We start from the raw sequence: 18,033 nt of genomic DNA, 5'->3' as shown, positions 1-18,033 counted from the left end.
GGGGGGGGTAATCGATGACGTCTATTACCTCAGCCTTTTCACTTCTCATACCCATTTAACACAAATCGCGTTTATTTTTTTCTTGCTTTAGTATATGATCTATTAACCTTGCAAATTCAAGGGGTTGGGTGGGGGAGGGGGATCCTGACCCCCGCCCCCTGTAGATCCGCTCATGCACGGGCGACTCGACATAATTAAGATGAATATCAAAAATACCAAGGAAAGTTTCTCTTAAAGAGGCTTTAACATGTTGAAAAGACTTGTTTCAGCGTTCATTGCATGTGACCTTCAAGCGCTGTACGGTTATCCAAACGTTTTTTAAACAAGATTTAGCGCTAAAAATACTTTTTACTATTGATTTGAATACAAAAATTAAAAAAAATTTAGGAATCAATGTGACTGCTTCTTGTCGCCCGATACTTGTGTCGGTCGATCATGTTCTTATAGCCGAAAAGACCAGAAAAATTAAGTCGCCCGTCCATTGGCTTAAATATGACCTAGGCATACCAATTGCTTAAGTATCAGTCATATTATCCAGCGATGGTGTATACATGTACGATGAGATTTTTTGATAATGGCGTGGTTGCCGTTGTAACGACGAAAAGTGACCCCCGGAGAATATTGACCGGGGGTCATTTTTCTACGTAGAAATGTGACCCCCTGGTCAATATTCTACGTAGAAAAATGACCCACTTTTCCGTAGAAATTATGGCCTTGGGGTCGTTTTTCTCCGTGTGCATTGTAGAAAAATGACCCCGTAGAATAATGACCCCTTGTCATTTTTTGATGCAAAAACATTCGTTTTGGTAGGAATATTCTTGTTAGGTGAATGTATACGGGTAATATCAAGTTGCCTCATGCTTTGAAGTATTAGTTCTAAAAGCTTTTCAGCCTAGATAACGAAACCAAAGCTTTACAATACCTTACATTAATAATACAAACTGTTTTATTACAAACAATATTAAAATGTTCTAACTAAAGGCTGTATATTAGAGCAAAGATACGCGCATTCATAGAAACGTTTATTATATTTTATACAGTAAGTTTTTACAGTTGCCATTTTAATCTTTAAAAAAGGTTATTTTCTAGCTGCATGGTCTTATAAAAACGTTTCCATAATTAATTAATTATAAATCTCTATGATTTTACCCTATAAGTAATATGCAAAAATCAAAATAGAGTTTTATTTTTCAAAAGTTTAACGTTTTCGATCCCTACATTTAAAACTGGCGCTAGCTTAGAAAAATAGATTTCATTATATATATTATTTATATATTATATATTTATATATTATTATATATTTATTATATAGATTTTATTAGATTTTATGAAAATATTTGGTTTTCTATGACTGAAGTTTCAAACTTCTCATAAAAAATAGGGATGATTTAATTGTAAAAATAAGTACGACATTATATTGCCTCTGACCTATGATACAAGGGAAACAAAATGTGGTTAGCTCAAAACCTGTAAAATGTTTTTTGTCGTTTGCTAGTGTCAACAAAACCATAACAAAATGGGGGTTGTAGCATAAAACATAATTGAATACAAAAAAGGAGTGCGCGTCTTTCCAAAAATTGGCACATATAGTATCGTTTTCCCCGTTCTACATGTACTTACATATAATGATTTTAGGAGTTTTTTACCAATAGAAAATAAAAACAAATGTTGGGTGATGAAAAAGTGATTATTTAATGTTATTCTTATGCCCCTGTAAACGAAGTTTCGGGGGTATATAGTTTTTTACCCATCCGTCCGTCTGTTTGTATAATTGACCGCATAAATCTTGGCCATATGTTTAACCTGTGGGACTATGTGGGACTATGGCTTTCATATTTCACAGTTGTATTTTTATGACAAGACCCTTCTTTTTGTACAACCAACTTTGACCTTATGACATTGACCTTGGAGTTTGAGACACTTTTACCCCCAAATTCCACACTTTTACGTTAGCATTAACTTTTGGACGGTATGAGCTAAGACTTTATATCGAAGTAATGGCATGATAGACTAATAGAGTCCCCATCCATTAATTTGCAAAGGTAATGTCTATAAGTCTCAGAAGAAAGGGGGTGTAACAGCACTATTGGTCATGTGTTGTGAGCTAAAAAGTGTTGAAAAGGGAAGTTTTTTTTTAAAATTTATAGTTATCTCTGAAGATTCAACTGTTATTCACTCAGATGTAAATTTGGGAAGATTTTTTAATATCATCATAAGAATGTTCTCGATGTGTATGGTATTTCCTGTATATACATGAAAAAAATTAGTACTTTATATAAGGTAGTTAAAAAGTGTGTATTTTAAAGCAGAATGCATAACCCCGCTCCTTCAACTGGCGTTGGAATTTCATAAATATTATGGATTCTATTGAAAATTACGCCAGACAATGGGCCCGATATGAAAAAGAAGACGTTGACACTTTGTCAGAATGGATTAAATATATCAGATCCATGTTTAAGTCGTGTATTAATTAAAAGATTGAGGGACAATATGAAAACCATCCATCCTTCTGTGTTCAATAATCCAGAAGTGAAAAAAGAATTAGATAAATTACATGATCAGTAAGTACTGGTCCCTGCCGACAAAGCAGGTAACAATATTGTCTTCGTTTGTAAGGCTCATTATATAAATAATATTTTAGAAGAATTTGGATTTAATACTAAAAGTGTTAATCCTTCTTTTATTCATACTTCCCTTTCTGATGAAGAAATTCTTGAAAATCATATGCCAGTTTTAAATATTTTTAATATTCCACATAGCCAAAATGAATTTGAACTACCCTATGTATATTGGATACCGAAAGATCATAAGAATCCTTACAAACAAAGATACATTGCAGGTTCCCGTAAATGTTCAACCATGCCTCTTTCGTTACATCTCACTAAGATATTGACAGAAATAAAGGAAAAACTTCAAGAGTACTGTGCAACAATATATTCAAGAAGTGGTGTGAATCAGATGTGGATTTGAACTTTTGAACAATTTGAAATCACAAGATTTTACCAAAATCAACAGCTTAAAAACTTCATATGCAGAAGAATTTGTGCAAGATCTTATGTGAAAAGAAGAAAACACTTGCTGTGGCCTTCAACTCGACATTTAGATATACCGACGACGTATTGTCAATTAACAATGGTAATTTCCATTCCTACTTCGATACGATATATTCTGAAGAGCTTGAAATAAAAGATACCACAAAGTATGACGCATCTGTTTTATACTAGGATATTTTACTTGAAAAAGACGTTAATGGTAATCTCACAACCGTCAACTTCCCTTACTTACGCAGCAATAAACCTTTATCACCTGCATACGAAGTGTATAATTATATCTCAGTTGATTGGATACGGAAGAGCATGATCTACGTATGAACATTTTCTTAAATGAGGTAAATCATTGACAAGCAAGTTTATGAAACAAGAATATTCGTTTGATTTCATCATTTCGTATGTTCTATGGTCGATACAATGACCTTGTCAGCAAATACAATTCATCATTAAGTCAAATGCTGACTGACGTTTTTCGTGCTAATGGTTAGTCCATTAATTTTACATTGAATTGACGACGGATTTTTCCGTTATTTCCCGATCATGACAAGGAGCACACGGCGGATGTGACCAGTCAGCAGGGGATGCTCACTCATCCATGGCACCTGATCCCACCTCTGATTTTTTCGAGGCCCGTGTTTGCTCTGCTCCTATTTTGTATTGTTTTATGGACTTTGCATTGATATTGAATACTGTTCGCTATCTCCATATCCTTCTTCCATACAGATGTATACATTGTATGTAAGTTTAAATGTAAGAGCTAAGGGAATTGTATTTATATAGTTAAATAACGTTGTTTTTCTTGCTTCTATGCTATGTTTTTGGATTTATAAAAAAAAAATTCAAAGTTTATAGTAATCAGAAACAAATCATGCCATTTTCGGAACAAAACCTTTGAATGATAAAAAATACCCAAAAATAAGAATAAATTTATGCTCCTCGATGAATAAATATTCATTGGGATTCTGCAAGCCAAAAATAAATCCATACCAAATACATTGATAGTGATGCTACTATTAAGATATACTATCAAATATATGATGGAAAGAATTAAAGTACATCAAAAATTCCCCCTACTTGCATTAGAAAGTATGGAAAAATATCAGGAGACACATATATAAGGTTTTATTCTATAAAAAAGTAGGGGGTCAAATTCTATGGGGGTCATTTTTCAACGTGTGTGGAGTCGTGGAATTACTGGTCTGGAATGTTTTTCTACAGTCGAAAAATGACCCTACTTGTCGTAGAATATTGACCCGGGGTCATTTTTCTATGTAGAAAAATGACCTCCTCGTCAGTATTCTACGGGGGTCATTTTTCGTCGTTACACCGGCTGGACACCCATAGTAATCGGCCATTTTGCGATCGGATGGGGTCATCGGAAGAAAAAAAGTAATAGTAAAAAAATAGTGGAAAGTCGATGCCCCACATCGCTCCTCATCGGCAACCCATCATTTACACATCTTTTAAGGACTAGCCAATGTATGGCCGCGTATCGTAAGGTGTCCGTTGAATCTGAAGTCGTAAGGGGTTGAGTGACGGGTAACAGACATCGGCTGATCATGGGTCGATGATCGACCAAACATTGGCCCATATTGGGCTATAGTCGACCGGTGTACGAACGATGTTATGGTTAATGTCTTAGTCACATATCCCGGCCGGTAGCCGTAGACCGGTGGTGATCGGTGGTAATCGATGGTGTGAGCGATGCCCAAACATCAATTTACATTGGCCCAGTAGTCCTTAACGTACCAGTTATTTCATCCAACGATGGGGTATGCGATAGGCAAACCAATGCGTGTTTTAATAAAAATGACGTGGTTGCCGGCCGGACATACAAAATCCCAGCGATGCATTGCTAATTATAAAACGGTGTAACAGGGTAATCGGCTGAGGTATATTACATCGCGCAAATATTTGTGAACATTGTTCATACGTCGGTCGACTATGGGCCAATGTTTAGTTTAACATCGACCTATGATCGGCCGATGTGTGTTGCCTACCACACAGCCCTCCGATGACCTCAGATTCAACGGACACTTTATGATATTCGGCCATACATCGCCCGATGCTTGAAAGATGTGTTAATGATAGTATGCCGCTGAGGAGCGATAGGAGGCATGTTTGGAGACATCGCTGATTTTTAACAACAACTTTTCTACCGATGACCTACACTGAATCGCCAAATGGCCTCAGTACATGGGTGTCAAAAAGCATCGGTTTTTCATCGTATATCCCATCACTGGACGATATCCGTGATATTTATCAAGCTATTTGGTATACGATGGACAATCTATGCTTTTTTTTTTTAGCAAAATGACGTGGTTGTCGGTCTAAAACCCCAGTCACATTTCCAAACACGACCAACGGCCGACGGGTTTTGAAGCAAAAATGGGATTCTTCGGGTGACAGTCGTCAGTTCATTGGCCGTTGTCTTGGCCGATTTTGACCTTTTTTGTCGGCCGAACAAATTTGTGTCCATCGGTTCAAGTTATAATTTTTCATGCGTCGGTGGCCGATTTCTTCAAGTGCAGTTATCCGTCGACCAACCATCGATCATCGTCCGACCATCGGCTGTCAGTTTATTAAGTCGGTCGTCCGTCGTTGGACAATAAGGGTGTTGAAAATTTCGGCCGACGGTTAAAATCAAACTGTAGCTCAGAGCTCGATGATTGGGCGACGATTGGCCGACTTGTGATTATTTAACCTATTAATGATACATAACACAAACAAAATTTTGATGCATGGATTGATATAAATTTTTTGAACAGAGATAACATAAATAATTATTCCGTAAGATATAAAGAAATCCTAAGTATTCTTTGTTGCATATATATGCACCATTTGTCGTTTTTATGCAATTCCATACAAATTTTACACACATTTTCAACATTGAATCACAATTTTGTAAGATTCTGTCACTTTGCCTAGCAAACATTACTCACGTCACCTATCTGAATACAGATCTATGAAAAAATATTGCTGATTTCTAAAGAAAAAAGATTTTTTGTGTTATTTATTCAAGTCATCGGTGTCCCTAGGAAATAATATGACTGCTCCGTGTCGTCCGATACTGTGTCTGCCGATCCTGTTCTTTCAGCCGTCAAGACTAGAAAAATTTAGTCGCCGACCATCGGCTTAAATGTGACCTAGGCATTACTTTTAAAGGCCCAGAGATACATCGCTGATCATAGACCGATGTTCGAGCGGCAGTCGGCTTATGTAATTAACACCGCCATACATCTAGGAACATCGTTCGTACAGTACATAGGTCATACATTGTTCGACTATGGGCCAATGTTCAGTTACATCAATAGATTATTGGCTTTTTTCAATTTCCCCCTTCCCCCGATGACCTTAGATACAACGGCACTGGACGATGTACGGCTATCCATCGATTGGTCCTTAAAAGTTAACATTGCGTGAATGATGGACTGCTGATGAGGAATACCTTAATATTTTATCGTTTGACCTTGAGCTTAGAGCTTTTCTTTAATTTGAGAAACTATAATCATTGCCATGAATTGCAAAATGGAGGCTTTCCTTTTTAAAAAATGAAATATTTCAAATATGCTTATCAAGGTCACTTGTTTATTATGCCAAAAAAATCGATAACATTTTAAATAATGTTAACCAAGTTTTATTCGCGTCAACTTTTACTGGTGATTCTTCATATTAAAAACAATCAGCGACGATTAATTTTCACAACTGATGAAACGTTTCTCTGCAATACTAAGCAAATTGGTTAGTTCGTGGCGATTAATTTGCGCAATTAAAGTACAATGCAGAATGGCGGATATTTCTCGTATGCAAATAATTTTACAATATATGCAAGGGCTAATATTTGTTTCAGATAATAATTTCGAAAATATTTTATTTGTTTACTTTATGCATGGGAGTCTAAATCACCCTATCAATGAATTTATATGTTTACAGTATCCACGAATTAGTTTGTATTTTATTCTGTTACATGGCTAATAAATAGTAATAATAATAAAAAACTAACAAAAAAATCTAGAGAATTATAGCGTTCAATATCAAGACCTTTTATTGAAAGCTGCGTTTGTATTATCATGTTGTAAATCTTGCATTTACCTCCCCCTAGTAAATTCAAAACCTTTTTAGTCAAGAAATCTGTTTTATTAAGTATAATCATAAAATCTAAATTATAATTCTATTTCATTTCTGTTTTCGTATTAAGTAAATTTTTATTTAAAATCTATAAATCATTTCAATTACATTAAATATTTCTAAGGAAACTTAGATTGTACTTTTAACATGTTTTAGATGAAATTCCTTTGTAAGAAAACTTTTTATAAATGCAAAATGTAAATTTTGCATTTACCTCCCCCTAGTAAATTCAAAATTTACAACATGATAGTATTACGTATACAAGTATGCCCGAGACATTCCGAATACGAGATTTAATATCGGACGCTCCGTTGTAAACAAAAATATCGTCTGGCCATATTCTCATAGCTAAATTAAAGAAAGGAAGTGTCATCTAGGTGAGATGTGTTTATTTTGCACAAAGAAATGAAATTATTTATAAAAAATCTAGTATGATTAGACCCTTTAAAACATAAATAAGCATGCAAATCATAACGCTCGGTAGGATGATTTGAATTGTATGATATTGAACACTTATAGGACAGGCTTTAATTTGAATACCGATACTAAAAAGTCATTAATTTGTTATATAATAAAGGAGTTATTGAACTTATATTGGAGAATATTGGCACTCATTGGCTGTACAAATGGACTTGCAAGTTCGTGCATTTGAACAGCCATCCCGCCAATATTCACGAGTAAATATAACTCTATATTATTTCATGGAAAACTTGTTGATGTTGCTAAGTTTCATTTTCACCAATACATAATACCTATCGTATCAGGATGTATTTAAAGTTTGTTGAAAGTAAGCCCCGGGAATTTTGAACAATATTTAGGGTATAAAATAAATTTACAGACTTAATCACACTTTTTCATGTAAGCATCACATCATTATTTCAACATTTTGTTAAAATATATATTGACTACTTTGTACAGGTATATTGGAATTGAAACGATAAGATAACGTTTTAACCGTACCTCATAGCCATTTTGAACATGACCTTTGATAACAGAAATGATATCATGCTGAATATCACCTGCATTATCACAGATACCTCGACAATCATACAGTCTTAGTTTTTTTCCTCCTGGGTAGTCTTTTAACAATATTTCGTGAAGCTAGTAAGAAAAATGCTAATCATTATACAAAATATGCAACGGGAAGTTAATTTTCTACAAAGCTTTAATACAATATATTTTCTGAAATTTCTTCAAATATTAAAGTTACTTAAAAAATAACTTTTAGAGACACTTCATTGTTTTTAGATTCAAAGATACCTTCAATGTCGTTGAGTCCATATATTGTCCGTATGTCGTAGCTATATTTGTGATCTCCCCAGAATTCCTCAGTACTGTTTTAAAAGTGTTTACAAGTGATGATTTTCCAGATCCAATGATACCAGTCACAAGAATGTTTAAATTCAAGCATTGTTGTGGTGGGACTAAATTATCCAAATCTTGCAGCAGTTGATCTTTTTTCTACAGAAAGAAACGGTATACCTATCAATAATTTCATTCACATACATGTAACAAAGTAATTCATATGTTCCATATTATTTGCAAGATGTTTTAAATTTGTTTGTGTGGTGGAACGTATAAAGAATTTTTATATAGCATATTTCAAAGGCATTGGAATTTTTAATCATAATGTTGAATAATGACATGAGTGGGTTTCAGAGATATCTTATGGTTAAAATTTTGAGGTAATTCAAAGAATTATATAGCTATGTATTTAAAATAACAAAAAAGTTTTCATATTTTCCCAGTTTATTTGGATCATAAAGATCAAACTGTCACGGTAGATCAGTCGGTAGATCGCTCACTCCATGATTGGAAAGTAATGAGTTCGAATCTCAGCTGCGGGTGAAGACGTAGATAAAAATTTCTATCAATTGTATCTTCGACATGCTCTCGGCACATTAAATGAAAGATGCGGAATACTCTAAATATGGCCATTGAGCAGTGAGCGTTCACTTTATCGTATATAACGCTTACCGTTAGGTTTTCATGGACATATCTGAAAGACCCGTGACTTTCATTTCTAATGCCGAGCGATTGGGGAAGTGTCCTATAAAAAAAAATTTTTTTAATTAAAATTTGTATGCACATATTTTGTGTAAACCAACCCGATCGACACTCGGGCCGTGCTAGAATAGGACCCCACTAGAAAACGTGAACGGCTTATTGCTCGCTTGAAGAACTTCTTTTTGAGTTCCCTGACGATCCTGCCCGAAGATTCTGTCAGCTTCCCTGACGATTCTACCCAAAGATTCTGTCAGCCACGATCTGCGTTCCTTTGCCAGCTATGAGTCTTATTAAACAGAATCAAGACAAACTCCGACCAGCGTTTTAACTTTAAATATGGATCTGACAAATTTTGATACAGGTCGGTGTGCTCTGGACGGCTGTCCGATTCTGCTCTGGACGGCTGTCCGATTCCGACTAATTATACAAATCAAATTCAACAGTATATATAACAATTAGAATGTGACATGTGTAAAAATGACATTTAGAGATAAATAGATAAAAAGTCTTGACAACTGAGTAAAACCTTAAAATGATTGAGGGCCAGATTATCGCCCTTTTGATGTTATTTTGCCTAAAGATAATTTTAACAATATCAAACGATGACAATGAGCTTGGATTACCTGAAATGTCCGGTGATATAATTCAATAAAGATAAAGAGATGTAAATTAAACAAAGAAAATAATTTGAAAAGCTCTAAAATTTAGAAAGAATTGTTTTAAAAACATAAAACATTAGCTTAATCTTAGAAACTAGAAAAATCTTTCAAAACAATAAAATTTCATCGTGATAGAAGGAACAGTCACTACAATGTACCTTTGTTAACATCTTAAGTTTGACGCGGCGCCGCGTAGTAGATTTTACAAACTGATCAACCTTTACATTAATTCTGTTTGCAAACTGAACAATGTCACATTATGATGTGAACATTTATACGATTATTCAACAAGTAATGCTTTCTTGCAAACACATGGAAAGTGTGTCTCTCTGTCTACTTCGGAATGATTGTTCTTAAATCAAAGTTTACGAAAATTAAACTTTTACTCATTTCTGATGAATAATTTCACTTAAAATATATTTTAGACGTTATTTGACATGTTTTCTTGTTACTAAAACATGACATTATAATTAAAGACAAATGAACGCATCTGATTTAACAAGTTTTGGTAAAATATTAACTGCATTTAAATGATTATATGATTTCAGTGAAAGTGAAATGAATTTCCACAAGATTTTTCAAGGACTTAACAAAGACATAAATCAATCTAATAAATCATGTTGAATTAAATAGTATACATGTTGTAAATAGAATTTATTAACATGTCCATATATTTAGGCAATAAGACAAAACATACATTCAGTAATTCAGAAGGAAAAGAAAACAACTGAAGTAGATAATTCCCAGTTGAGAGAAAAGTAAAAGGGTAAATTTAGATATGATGACAACCAAAACAGATTTATTTTTAATTCTCAACTACCCATAACAAAATTTTCATTCATATCATCATATAGAACATTACATGCATTCTAGTTAAAATTCATGAAATGACAATGGTTTTCAGAATTCCTATTAGTAAAACTTGTTTTGAAAAAAGGGAATATCACTACATTCTGAAAAACTTTCTTAAGAAAGAAATCAAAGGAAAGTTTCATTTTTATGCTTCAAAATTGTAACAGGGATATAAATGATAAGACGTAGACCTTGATTTAGTTTCTACCCTTTACATTACTCTTATATTATACAATTAATTACCTTGTGAGGTCAACTTGGTGAAATAAGGACCCCAGACCTGGCCCACGAGGTGACCTGTCCTGATCGAGGCCGCGTAGCGGCCGAGGTCAGGGCAGGTCATCGAGTGGGCCAGGACGAGGGTCCTTATTTCACCATGTTGATCTCACAAGGGGTAATTAATTGTTTTATTATACCGATATATATTGAAAAGTATGAATCTCTAACCGTAATTAATTCTTTCTTTGATCGGGATCATGATTCGCTACATACTGGATAGTTAAGTTGTTTACATTGACGTCTGCAAGTCGTGTAAAACCCCAGTCACATTTCCAAAAACGACCAACGGCCGACGGGTTTTGAAGCAAAATGGAATTATTCGGGTGATAGTCGTCAGTTCATCGCCCGTTGTCTTGGCCGATTTTGACCTCCTTTTTTGTCGGCCGACCAATTTTGTGTCTATCGGTCCAAGTTATAAATTTTCATGCGTCGGTGGCCGATTTCTTCGAGTGTAGTTATCCGTCGACCAACCTTCGATCATCGTCCGACCATCGGCGGTCAGTTTATTAAGTCGGTCGTCCGTCGTTGGACAATAAGGGTGTTGAAAATTTCGGCCGACGGTTAAAATCAAACTGTAGCTTAGAGCTCGATGATCGGGCGACGATTGGCCGACTTGTGAATATTTAACCCATTAAGGATACATAATACAAACAAAATTTTGATGCATGGATTGATATAATTTTTTTGAACGGAGATAACATAAATCATTAAACCGTAAGATATAAAGAAATCCTAAGTATTCTTTGCTGCTTAGATATGCACTATATGTCGTTTTCATGCAATTCCATACAAATTTTGCACACATTTTCAACATTGAGTCATAATTTTTTAAGATTCTGCCACTTTGCCTTTCAAACATTACTCGCGTCACCTATTTGAATATAGATCTATGAAAAATTTTTGCTGATTTCTAAAGAAAAGAGATTTTTTGTATCATTTATCCAAGTCATCGGTGTCCGTAGGAAATAATGTGACTGCTCCGTGTCGCCCGATACTGTGTCGGCCGATCCTGTTCTTTCAGCCGACAAGACCAGAAAAATTTAGTCGCCCGACCATCGGCTTTAATGTGACCTAGGCATAAGTTTTTGTATCATGATTTACTGATTTAATCAATATTTAGTTGATAGCAACATACATTGTTATAACTAACGATTACTTTTCCTCTACACAGTCAAAATCTAACACAGAATTCAACTCTTTCAAGAGCCGCCTCTACATTCTATTGAACTGAATTGTAACGGTATATTGAAACGATATATTGTAACGATAAAATTTTACCGTATTCAGTATGGTAATGCAAAACAGACCATGCACACTTTTAAAAACATGTTGTTTTTTCGGATAATTATTATTTTATGCATTAACTTCACTCAAAAACGAATTTTTGATTAAGCGGTCATTTTTAGCGGTCATTAAAAATAATGACCGGGACATATATCCCACGTGCAATGATTCCTAGGTCAGTATTGCTGTAAACAGTAGCATTTGGAGTCATTGTTGTGTTTTAAAGTTTTCTTACCAGCCAATAAAATTCGAGTATTATCAATAGAGGTATAATAAATGTTTTTTTTAATTGGTTTTTGTTCTCATAATACAATTATGGACTCTTTTTGGTGTTTGAATATGGTTTGTTATTCATCAGAAAATATCAATATTGACTGAGACGAATTTGCGAACTTCTGTCGTTGAAACTAAAAGAAAATGTCAAGATTACAGTTTTAATCCTCCGTGTATTCCTTTCAAAGTTTCGCTATGTGCAAGACGTCCAAATGTTTAAAACTATTTATACGATAGGTTTGTCTAACATTTTTCCTGCTGAGGTGTCAGAGGATAGTATCGATTTAAGTATCGGTCAAAAAGTAGAGAAGTCAAAAAACATAGAGAAACCTAAGGTTTGAATGCATATTATACATGTAGGTAAATTTATAGCTAGAATATTTTATGGATGCATTTCGAGGGAATTGGTGGCCTTGTATATTTTATTGCAATGTGACACTTTAGTGTCACTACTACTGTATATGGGATATGGACTTGAAATACGAAACTGAGATCGAAAGTCACTCTTCCGGTATTTCGGCAGAAAAACGGGGTGGGTTCATAGGATGAATTGTAGCTTGAAAACGAGGTGGTTGAGCCATTATCTATTGCTGTTCAGTGGTATATACTAATGTTGTTCTGCAAATTGTTTTGTAGCTTAAGGTCATCAGCACGGGCCTGGAAGCAGTTGCGGCTGCGGCGAAATAGTGAAAAAAGGCTTGATTTACATGAAATTTTGAGATTTTCCCAGTGCCTTCATTAGGACTCATTGTGTGAGTTGTACATGTTTTATTCCTTATAGCTTGAAATTCCTCAAGGGACTATATCATACTATTATTACATGTAGAGAGAGAATTTAATTTTTTTCAATGCACATTTTAAAAGCAGCTAAATGTTAAGTAATCGGTCAGTCAAACGTTTTGATTGCAAAAAAAGAAACTATCCTCTGCCACCTTAGATTTCACAGCTGGCTGTTGCCGTTGCAACTATCGTTTACAACGTTGTCTGAGATTTTGATTGTGATGTCACAGTGCAGTTGCACGCGCACTGACCCTCCGGTGAATACGGCCTAAAATCCAGTGAATATGTAGTGTCAAGAACTGTTTGAATAGATTATATGGGGACTATAAATAGATTATATAATAATTAACATTTTTGTTTTCAAGTCTGGTTTGAAAAATTTTAATATGAACAAAAATAAAACAATTAAATTCTTAAAATATCATCTCTTAACTATTTAAGGATGTACAACACACCTACCGCAAAAAATTCCTGTCGTTTAATTTTTGCTATTTTTGTATATTTACATGTAGTACATGATTAAATCTACTGCATGTATGCACATTTTGGACAAAATCGTTAGAGTGGTTTTTAGACAGGAAATTCCAAAAGTTACCCCCTTTAGTTGTTTACAAGAAGAGAAAAATTTTAATCAATGAACTACTTAAACCTTGATTTTCAAAAAAGCCAGGATTAGATATAACTGTCAAAGTTCATTGACTTTTTCCTGTAACCATTTAACACACAAACATAGTCATCTTTTTGATATATATGTCATCAAAACAATTTTTAAAGACCTTAAATTGAAAAACTATGAATTATTTAAGCCTTGAAAATTCTGTATTTTTCAAATTCATTTTTTTGTGTAAAAAACCTGTCGTTTAATTTTGGTTAAAAACTTTCTTTAGGTAGCTGGTAGTGAAAATAATCTTCTTAATTTTTTGTATAATTTTTGTACGACCAGTTTTCATTTAATAACAAAAATTTCCCCCTCCCCCCTTCTTAATAAATCATTTTCCCGCGCGTCTTTCAGACGGGGGTCGATCACTTTGCTATGAATCTACAAAGACACAACGGTAAAAAATCAAATTTAGAATATTGCCTTTGCTTCAAAAATAAATTAACTTACATATTTAAAAGTTTTCAAATGTAAAGCGTATTTGAATATAGATTTTTAGGCAATTTTTGAATACCCCTTCCATCCCCCACGCCTTCATTTTTTTGCGTCGCAGGCATTAGTGTTTGACGAAACGTCGTTTACAGTTCAAATATACTAGTATTTCGTCACTTGAATTTCGGAGGTATGCATTAGTTTTTAAATTCATGGATGCAGAATAAATATTGACCACTGGTTTTATATGTATCAGAAAAAAATGCTGAAGGATTTCAGTGTTTAGCCCATATATGTATGAGTTATGCATTCTTTGTCACATGAAACCTGGATACGAATTCAAGTTATATTGAATATGTTGATTTTTAATTTTATTTCTTTAATTTTATTTATCAAAAAATTGTTTATGTTCAACTCTCCTGTGATATAAATGAAATAATTATAGTTTCAGAATTCTTTCATGTCATTATTTCAAACGAGACAGTATATGACCGTGGGGATACATCGGCATTTGCATACATGTACACCCCTCACGATGTTGTACGCATTCTTTCAATGTCGTTGCTTCTAAAGTTAAAATGAAAATTCCGTATTCGTCCACATTAACTTCAAAATATCAAACATTAAACAGTGTGTTGTACGTCTTTAAGTCAATTCTTTAAATCTTAACCAGAAAAGAATTTTGATAAAAAAGTTTCCTTTTTAATGAAAGATAAAAGATTTGGAAACTACAGACCCTAAACCGTGCTACTACACCACTTGAACGGTACGGTTCGGTACGCTTTGTGCACGGAACGGTACGCTTTGTGAACGTAACGGTTCGTTTTGAGAACGGTACGATACGCTTTGTGCACGGAACGGTTCGCTTTGTGCACGGAACGGTACGCTTTGTGCATGGAACGGTTCGCTTTGTGCACGGAACAGTACGCTTTGTGGACGGTACGTTTCGTTTCTTGCACGGAACGGTTCGTTTTGAGAACGGTACGCTTTGAGAAACGGTATGCAAATGAAGTGGGCGGAGCCTGTTAGCTTTAATTTTTTATTGGCTGCTAAAAATGTATTCATTTTAAATGACGTTTGAAGTACCTAATGCATGTATATAATTATATTTCAGCTTTTAACAAATTAATTTCTCGGTTTCAGTTAAACATTTTACACTACAGCGATGATGGAGGAAAAATGAAAAAAAAAATGAAAGGAAGAAAAAACATCATCCCACCGATGTCTTTGGCATTATGTATAGATATGTATTAATATATACAGAATTCGTAAATATTTCTGTATTTAATTTTTTTCGAAGTCTGTAAAAACAATGTCGTTAGAGAGAGAAAGAGAGAGAGAGAGAGAGGGGATAGAGAGATGCAAACCCTTAATACATGTACACTATCTGTAAAAAAAAATAACTTGTATTTATTCTTCCTCTTCGTTTTATTTACATCGCAAAAGTCACAATTAATCAGTCCATGATGCTGTTTAATCAACCCATTTACAACTATTGTGCAATGAATAATCCGTTCTCTGTATATACATGTATATGCATGCTGCCGCATGAAATCCTCGTGCATCAACTGTCAATCAAAATGGCATGACGCTAGGTGACCCAGAAAGTCTGTTTACGCAGGAAGAATTTCTCCTGTGATTTGAAACATTCTTTTGGTCAGTTCATAGTTCACACCTGTCTAAAAAAAATATTGGGTCAGAACCGGACAGACGGGGGAGGGGGGGGGGGGGCGTGTGTTTAACACACCTTTCAAATTATTTAGTTTTGGCCGCATCAAGTGTATTAAATCACTCAACAGACATCCAGCAAACTAATCTTCCAGGTTTCACCACAACACTGATTACAAATTTACTTCCTAAATTATCCCTTTTCAGACAAAAATAAATAAGCATGTATCCCTGAAATTATAATTTTCTTTTTTTACAAAACCACAATTTAAAGCCACATAAATTTGCATAAGTATCACCTTTTAGAAGGGGGGGGGGGGTAACAAACATACTATGGCTTGAAAGAGGATTGATATATTTTTTTAATTTCATTTTATTTAGTAAATTATCTTTTTTCAGACACTTATGAAAATGTTTCCTGTAGATTATGATTAATTTCAATTTACAACAACTTACTATATTTTGCAGACTTTTAGAGAACTTTTAACCAGTTAATTCGTATTGCTTTCTTAAAAGAGGATGGGGTTACAGTGTAACAAACCTTCATTTTTTCGCAAACTGGTTTTTTATGCGCCCGGATCGATAGATCCCGGGCGTATATTGTTTTTGTCCTGTCTGTTTGTCTGTTTATCTGTTTATCTGTTTGTCTGTTTGTCTGTTTGTCTTTCTGTCTGTTGTCAACTTTAACCTTCGCCATAACTTTTGAACCATAAGAGATACAGACTTCATATTTGGTATGCATACTCCACTAATAAAGATTTTTCAAATGACATCAAGGACAATGACCTTGTGACCTTGTCTGTGACCTATATGCTAAAAATAGTTTTTTCCACTGTTTGTCATAACTTTTGAACCGTAGGAGATAGGGACTTCATATTTGGTATACTTACTCCATTAATAAAGTCCTTTCAAATGATATCAGGTCAATGATCTTGTAACCTTGACTGTGCCCTATATGCTAAAAATAGTTTTTTCCACTGTTTGTCATAATTTTTGAACTATAGGAGATAGGGACTTCATATTTGGTATACTTACTCCATTAATAAAGTCCTTTCAGATGACATCAAAGTCAATGATCTTGTGACCTTGACTGTGACCTATATGCTAAAAATAGCTTTTTACACTTTTTACCATAACTTTTGAACCATTGGAGATAGGTAATTCATATTTGGTATGCATACTCCACCGATTAAGTTCTTTCAATTGACGCAAAGGTCAATGACCTTGTGACCTTGCCTGTGACCAATATGCTCAAAATAGATTTTTTGAACTTTTTTGTCGCCGGGCGCATAGTGTTTCACAAACACATCTTGTTTTTTTTTCATTTTTCATAAGATGTATTTCAGAATGAAGTAATATTTATACTGCAGTTTGCACATTTTATTTGCAAGAAATTCGGTTGGCGATTTTTGTATGCAGCGTGGAACTTGATCACAGTTTTATTAGTAAGATTATTATCTCTGTCTGTTCAGTAGAATTCTTCATGTTTACCGTAATATTTTAATCCATATTTTACATAATTACAGATTTTCAGTGCAAGTATAACTGCACCAATGATTCGCCTATAGTAAGAATCTGAACAGAATTAATGTGAGAGTCTATTACGGATCTTTTTAAATTTGACAGTTTGTATATATTTTAAAATTCTTACAAAATAATTCATTAGTAAAATCATGCATCTGATATGTACTACATATGAATGCATACTTACGACAAAAACGATCTTGTATCCGATAAGATTTAAATTAATAATTTAAATGAGCAGAATTAAAATCAAAAGCAGAGACAACCAGGGAATTAATTCATGAAAGCGTGTTCTATCTTAGTGGTATTATAGTCTATTGAACTTTTTTTTATATCAAATACAATTATAGGATTATGAAACATGAATTCATGTACATGTGCACATTTAAGGCGGTTTTTTTCCCCCGGGCACGAGCACAATTATATTGAATTTTGGGGC

At 34.1% G+C, this 18,033-nt stretch overlaps 1 protein-coding gene across 1 annotated transcript in view; it reads right to left on the bottom strand.

Annotated features, from left to right (window-relative positions):
- The window catches only part of LOC134268159 (interferon-induced protein 44-like), a 30,211-nt gene that overhangs the window by 1,713 nt on the left and 10,465 nt on the right, over positions 1 to 18,033 (bottom strand). The window contains exons 7-8 of the mRNA XM_062750358.1: positions 8,439 to 8,639; positions 8,139 to 8,279 (exon numbers count right to left, since the gene is read on the bottom strand). Coding sequence (XP_062606342.1) covers positions 8,139 to 8,279; positions 8,439 to 8,639 — 342 coding nt within the window. The remainder of the gene's footprint in view (positions 1 to 8,138; positions 8,280 to 8,438; positions 8,640 to 18,033) is intronic.

This window comes from Saccostrea cucullata, unplaced genomic scaffold, assembly GCF_032062105.1.
Source record: "Saccostrea cucullata isolate Sc308-1 unplaced genomic scaffold, CSIRO_AGI_Scuc_v1 ctg1256, whole genome shotgun sequence".
In the NCBI taxonomy this organism is placed as follows: domain Eukaryota; kingdom Metazoa; phylum Mollusca; class Bivalvia; order Ostreida; family Ostreidae; genus Saccostrea; species Saccostrea cuccullata.
The sequence above is the reverse complement of the archived record's forward strand: the minus strand, read 5'-3'. Positions and strand labels throughout refer to the sequence as shown.